This window comes from Sorghum bicolor, chromosome 1 (genome assembly GCF_000003195.3).
Source record: "Sorghum bicolor cultivar BTx623 chromosome 1, Sorghum_bicolor_NCBIv3, whole genome shotgun sequence".
NCBI lineage: Eukaryota > Viridiplantae > Streptophyta > Magnoliopsida > Poales > Poaceae > Sorghum > Sorghum bicolor.
Window position 1 is genome coordinate 70541558 of NC_012870.2, and position 7095 is coordinate 70548652.

Sequence of the window (7095 nt, forward strand, 5' to 3'; positions counted from 1 at the left end):
GTAACATCTACCAGTATCTAAGATCGATGGTTAAACACACAGTAGTCTACTGGTAAGTTCTCTCTTATTAAATCAGGATATAGCCAACTTGTAGCATGACAGATACATACATAGGTATACAGACGCAAAAATGTCACCCGTTGAACCAGCCGATTTGGAGACCAAACACCGCGGCAATGCATTTACACAATATCTGCAAAGAATAAAGGAATGCGCCTCCACGGGAAATTAGCAGCAGTGTGGCTTTGTCCAGGAGACTACTCTGAATCGTAGAAGTCGCTAGGGCACGGTGTAATTACATCCGACTCGAGCATCTGTACCACCCTGTGCATTGTCGGCCGCTCCTCTGGCAAAGAGCTAACACATTGCTTGGCAAGAGAAAGCAGGGCATCTAAGGTCTCAGTCTGCACTCCTTCACAGTTCAGATCGACAATTTCCCTCTCCCGGTTCTCACCAGCCAGAAAATTTAACTGCCAAAAGACAAGATGATCCTGTCAGGTTACTCAATCTCGATAGAAGGTCACACGGAAAGTATGAAGTCTTATAGAATTAAAAAAATGGCAGCTGTGCATATCAAAGGGAAGGTCATAACAGGACATACCCATCCAACAATGTTTAATCCCTTCTCAATGAAGGATGCATCAGTAGGCCGCTTTCCACTAAGTATTTCAAGTACCAAAACCCCAAAACTGTAGACATCAGTCTTCTCGGTGGCTCTGCCAAATTGCATATACTCTGTGGATTTGGAGATTGTTGATGTTAGCTCAGAGAAACAATGATATTTAAGCAACCAGAGAAAGTCTGAAGCGGCAATTAAAGAGTAAACAGAAGTTCATTTCTTCTTTTTCCCCTCAGGATGTAACAGAACGACTTCCACATACCTGGTGCAAGATAACCAAATGTTCCTGCAACTATTGTAGTAATATGTGATTCTTCATCCTCTAAAAGCTTTGCAAGTCCAAAGTCCGACACACGGGCCTCAAAATTGCCATCAAGCAAGATGTTGCTTGACTTAATATCACGATGTATTATTCGAGGCGAACAGTCATGATGCAAATAAGACAAGCCTTTTGCAGCTCCAAGTATAATGTTAATACGTGCATCCCAATCCAACTGTTCAGATTTTTCTGCAAAGATTTACGGACAAAAACAATGTAAGGAGTAAACATAAAATATTAATGCAATTTTGCACTGTGTCAGATCAAGAAAAAAATGAGTGAATCCTGAAAGATTTGTTGAGACTGGCTGCAAATTCTTTAAACCCTAGACGGATGCTCTGCACATTGCTGTGGGGATCACAGAAGTTATGCAGGGGCATTGGAACATTGTTTAAAAATAAAAAAATGTATGATTGTGATGACTATTTTGTGGAGCAACAAATTTATGATGAGAAATGAGAAGTGCATTAAAATTTGCATTTAAATAGACAATACTCTCAAGTGACAGTGTTTGTGGAAGAAAAATTATTGTTTCAATGCTGCTATTGTATCTTCTCGACTGTACATGGGCTGCCAGGCTAGTAAAAATTATAGTTTCCATTGACTGGGCTTGTGTAAATCTAAGAGATTGGATGACATTGGACAGATGGGATTTGTAATGGCAATTGAACAGCAACAAATGTGGGATGGTGGTGCCATAATATCCAGAAGCCTAAAATTGTTGTTCGTGTTGAAGAAAAAAACATGATTAACTTGTCATAGTGGCAAAGGGACTCATAGCAAGCTTGTTACAAAGAGATGTAAGCTGATAAACAAAAAATGACACTTTACCATGAAGCACTTCATCCAGGCTTCCACCTGGAAGATAATCATATATCAAAAGTTTTGATGAAGGAGAGTTGCAATAACCACGAAGATTGACCAAATAGCGATGTTTAACACTTCCCAATATCTCAAGTTCTCTATCAAAGAACCGATCTAGCCCTTCATTTGTTTTCACTATTCTTTTCAAGGCAAAGACATTGCCATCATCCATTGCAAGTTTATAAACAGTTCCGAAGCCTCCTGCTCCAATGATATTTTCTTCATCCATAGTCTCTAGCTTCTTGAGGATGTCTTTTGAGGAGTAAGGGAGGTCCCCATGGAACATTACGACAGAAGAGCCTGAAACATCAAGCAAATGTCATAAGACAATTTCCTCTGAAAAATAATAAAATACTTGCACAACATATTCCATGCCATGGTTACCTCCACAAAGCTCCACTCTGAAACCACGCATATCTTTCTTTCCAAAATTTTTGTAAAGAAAGCAACCCCAGAAACACATTAAAGCCACCAATAGGAGAGCTCCCACTGTTGCCACTGCACTTATAACAAGTCTGGTAGAATTCCCATTCCTTTTATTAATCATGTCATCTGTTGTAAGAGAACACCAAAATACATAAGAATGCCAGAAAACAAGAGTTGAAATGCGAAGAAATAAAGTGAGTAGTTGTTGAGCACAAAAGGTACAAATCTTGAATCGCAACTCATGGAAGGCAAACTTATCGAACACAGGTTCTTGGGAAAAAATGTGCCTGTTTGGCTTGTTTTACATCTTGAAAGAGGTGAGGCTAGAAGGATTCTTATACTGATCATATTAGCACGCAGATCCATACCCACCTAGGACGGCAAGTGTGGGGACTGGGGACTCTTATAAGGCAAAGGAGTTGCTAAGAGCAACCGACCCAAGCAAGCAGCAATACACAATGTCAGTTCTCACTCAAAGCAAAGCTTTATACGCAGCAGGTCACCAGCAAATTAGAAGGCTAGGTTGTTTGTTATCACAAAACTGCTGCATCAGGTAAAGATACAGGTTCAAAAGGCTGTAAGTAAGAAATAATCCTTTGTGCTCTTTCAATGTTGAAAGCTAAGTGGTGCTTTCACCAACTTTTTCCCCCTATTGTAATGTCTACTTCATTGTTACCATTTTGGTTCCCCACAAGATTCATCTTTGATGATAGCATGCACGCACCTGTTTTTTCACAAAATCTGATCCAATCCACAACTATGAGGCAAATGGGTATCAGTTATCAGAGATTAACTTTAACACTTAACAATAATGTCTAAGAAAGCTTTTAATTCCCTAAGTAGACTATGGACCTTATCAGAGTTTAACACTTAATGGTACTGTATTCAATAGCTTTTAATTCCCCAAAAGGAATATGGGACCACAGTTAGGCACATGGTTCTTAGCAGCTTAGCATGCTAAAGATTAAAAGACGGCCTGTAGGTCCATCTCTTGACCTAAAAGAAATGTGCCAAACATATCAACCTGCACAACTCAGAACTGCCAAGGCCATGTTTCCTACTGGTGATATCAATAAAATCACAACATGATCACGCTTACAGCTAAAAACTATGTTACTATAATATATTTAGTACCTGGGGAAGGTGACTGCAGACCATTTGATGGTGATTGAAGTGCATCTTTGCACACCGAGTTTATCTGCTTCCCACATAAACCAAGGTTCCCAACAAAGCTACATTACCAAAACAAAATTCAGTTGGAATCTACAGAATGGTAAAGTAGTATTGCTACTCATTGGAGAATGGAGAGATAAATTAGAGAAGCTTATGAATCAATATTTCTGATTCAGAAGATCAAACATAAATACATAGGTATGATGGTGAATAAGATAGATATGGCCATAAATAAAACATGTAAAATCACTCACGATGTCTCATTGAAATTGATAAGTGAACCAGAAGATGGTATTGCTCCTGTCAGGAAGTTCATGGAAACATTGCTGCACAAGGTTGCAGGTAAATGATTTTTTATCTCAGACATTAACTTTTCATAACAATTAGATGGATTTACCCAAATTAAAAAAAACTTACAATGATGTAAGTTTGGACAACTTATCAAGAGAATGTGGAATAGATCCGCTCAATGTATTACTGGATAAGTCCCTGGAAGAGAAAAAAAGATCGAGATATAACATTCTATAATTTTTTTTACCACGGCTAGCACAAACTGTCTGTAAACTTTTTTTGTAAGTTGAGCTTTTAGGTTTGGTCTACTACTATAGTAAAATAGTAAATCTCTCTGGAAGCTTGAATCAGTCTAATTGGAGGGATCTATCTGATATGGAATGGACAGTAAAACAACATTAATATATTGAAAAACTGATCAATAGTCAATTGAGATTTAGAAATTTCCTTCTGAAATCTGAACTTACAATGTCTCGAGTTCCACCAGATCACCAAATTCTGAAGGGATGTACCCACTTAAATAATTTCCTTGTAGATACCTGCAAGTCATCATACATCAGAAGAACACAAGATATACTATACACAGTAAAGTCTGTAATACATAAGAAGCATGCAATTGAATTGATATGATTCAGTGTTATCCATGGATTATTTGTTACATTATCTAGCATTGATGCCCTGAACAGTGCACTCTAGCCATTAGAAAACTTACAATTGTTGCAACTTGGTACAATTCCCCAATTCAGGAGGGAGTGAACCATACAAACTGTTCCCCTGCAGAGATCTATGCCAAAAAAACAGAAGACACATTTAGATGTACCAACAAATGATATGAGGGGAATACCAATAATAAAAGGTTAAGAAATGCTATTTTTTATAACACACTTACAAAGTTTGCAATTGATTTAACCTTCCGATTTCTGGTGGTATGGGCCCAACTAATCTGTGGTATGCAAGAATCCTGAATAAAGGAATAAGTCAGATATTTATGCTACATTGATAGAAGATACTGAAATGTCAATTTCTAATACTCCCTCCTTTCTAATTTCTAAGTCGTTCTGACTTTTCTAGATACATAGATTTTGCTACGCACCTAGATATATTGTCTAGATGCATAGCAAAAGCTATGTATCTAGAAAAGCCAGAGCGGCTTCAAGAATGGAGGGAGTATTAGAGAAATTCTATCCAATAAAAAAACAAACTACTGTTGTAAAAACTGTAGATATCTAGATAAAATATTAAGCAGGTCACAGAAAACCAAGTTAGCTTAAAGAATGGTTTTGTTCTTACAGATTAATCACTCTCTTGCTATGACTATCACATCTAACACCCTTCCAATTGCAGGGGTCTGCATCTTGCTCACGCCAATTTAGAAAGATCCCATCTGAATTTGTAACTGCCTTCTTGAAGGCAAGAAGTGCTTCGCCTATAGAATACCAATGAGTGTTAGCATTTTGGGCAAGGGGAAAAGAATTGTGCCACAAATAACAGCCATAACCTTCACATACCATCTGAACTCAGCGTTCTTGCCTCATGAGCAACAAGGTGCAGAACTATCAAAACAAAGAGGTAGCTGGGCTGTTTCCTCAGGAAAGAGCCCATTGATAATCAGGTGGTGAAGCATAGAAGATCAGCACATACTATTACAGTTTCCAGATGTCATTGGTGAAGCATCTTCAAACCAGAGATGGATTTAACATGAGGCCACTCACTGAGTGGTCAAATAGATTTCCAACCCTGGAACAGGAACAGTCATAAAAATAAAGTTAACAAGAGAAAAGCATAACCAGAAGCACTTCAGCAAATAAAGTAATAAACCATGATATGATCACCAAAAAAAAACACACAGCAGATCAAATGTAGCACATATCAACGGCCATACAGTGGGAAATTAGAAATGTTTTATTTTTTCTATGTGATGCAAACTTCCCTAATTTGCCTTTGGATAATTGATTCAGATATACAACAAGCCTCTAGTTCGAACTCGAAGAGGAGCACGTACGTAGAGGGCTAATGCGCTTGTCACTACCCCGCTTAAATCCACGGCCACTTAGTTCCAGCTCCCAGCAAATCGATGCCTCCTCTCCTTTAGTATTAGTAACTTCCAAAGAAGCAGGGAAAAACACCCTAGCTAACAGTAGGCACTACCAGACACGAGCATGCATCCAGAGTCAAAGCCACTGCAGTGTGCAAGCACAGCCCATCTACAGGCGACGCCACCGACGCACAAACTAAGCGCAGCAATTTGGGGGGGCGGCAGCCTAACGCGTCCGCATTTACCACGGCCACACACCAAAGCCAGCGCAAATCAGCAGAAACAGAGGCAGATCCGGCGCGAGGGCAGGGTACCTGCGCCGCGCCGACGCCAGCAGGAAGCGCCGCGGCGATCTGGGACGGGGCTCGGCGCGCTGCGGTGCAGTGCGGCGGCGAATGGGGGCGGAACGGAAGCCGCGGGCCAGGCGACGACGGCCGGGCAACGGGCGGATGATGACGCGGCAGCGGTGGGCGGCGTGGCGAGGGAGGGGGCGAAAGGGCTGGAGAGATTAGGCAGCCGCTGGCCGCTGCTGTACTGAGTGAGGCGTAGAGCAGTGTACTGGGAACTGGACTGGTGGTGTGCCGTGTGCGCGAGCGAGGGGTGTGGCGAGGCCGTGAGAAGAGGGCGGTTTTGTCCGCGTGCGGTGGTGGGCGAGGAACGGGACACGGGACGAACAGCTAATCACCCCCGTTTTCTGCTCCTCGCACCGCTTTCTCTGCCTTTTCATCCCCACACCGCACCTTTCTTTCTCTCGTAGTAGTAGCTTGGATTGATTGATTAATCAGGAGCGCATGTACGTGTATGGCATGCTGACCGAAAATGACATTTCAGTTGGGAGCGAGAAAGCGAGAGATTCCTCCCGTGAAAGAGAGGGAGGGGGCATCCCGTGTGTGGGGTGTTGCATAACCTAGCTCGTTTGATGAAAAGGTTTGTCTCATTTCTATCTCTTGGATATGTGCAGGTTTTTTTTAGGAAACTATGTGCAGAATTATTGGATACGCCTCGCTCAAAGGTTTATGTAAAATAAGAGAATTGCTATAATACAGGCACCTAAAAACTGAGTCGTGGGATCATCATGTATGGCTGGGTCGCTCGTGCATTGTTCATCTTCCTCATTGCGTCCGCGCGGTTTCTTCCTCCTCGTGTCCGCGTTAGCCACCGCCCACCCCCAATTGTCCTACCGTGCCTATGGCGGCCTCCCTCTTTCTCCCCTCTCCTGCCACCGACATAGCCATTCTCGTCCCTGCCCAACCTAGCTCGCCCGCACTCCACCACTGCTAGGGCTTCTAAATGTCCAGCCGTCATTCCCACCGCCTGATCGGCCTTCCTCCCCACAAAATCCCTTCTAAGGCTATCAGAATTGGAAAA

General features: G+C 41.8%; 1 protein-coding gene across 2 annotated transcripts; it reads right to left on the bottom strand.

Moving 5' to 3' along the window:
• LOC8054286 (LRR receptor-like serine/threonine-protein kinase FEI 1) lies at positions 48–6340 on the bottom strand. 2 transcript variants are annotated; one of them, XM_002468078.2, is made up of 14 exons: positions 6042–6340; positions 5201–5429; positions 4983–5118; positions 4582–4653; positions 4405–4476; positions 4160–4231; positions 3819–3890; positions 3656–3727; positions 3363–3460; positions 2187–2354; positions 1770–2102; positions 882–1127; positions 602–735; positions 48–470 (listed from the first exon to the last, which is right to left on the bottom strand). In XM_002468078.2, the coding sequence occupies exons 2-14, from the start codon at positions 5292–5294 to the stop codon at positions 258–260; spliced, it is 1782 nt and encodes a 593-aa protein (XP_002468123.1). In that variant the 5' UTR covers positions 5295–5429; positions 6042–6340; the 3' UTR covers positions 48–257. The 2 variants fall into 2 exon arrangements, with proteins under 2 accessions (XP_002468123.1, XP_021303013.1); XM_021447338.1 differs by lacking the exon at positions 6042–6340 and adding an exon at positions 5695–5980.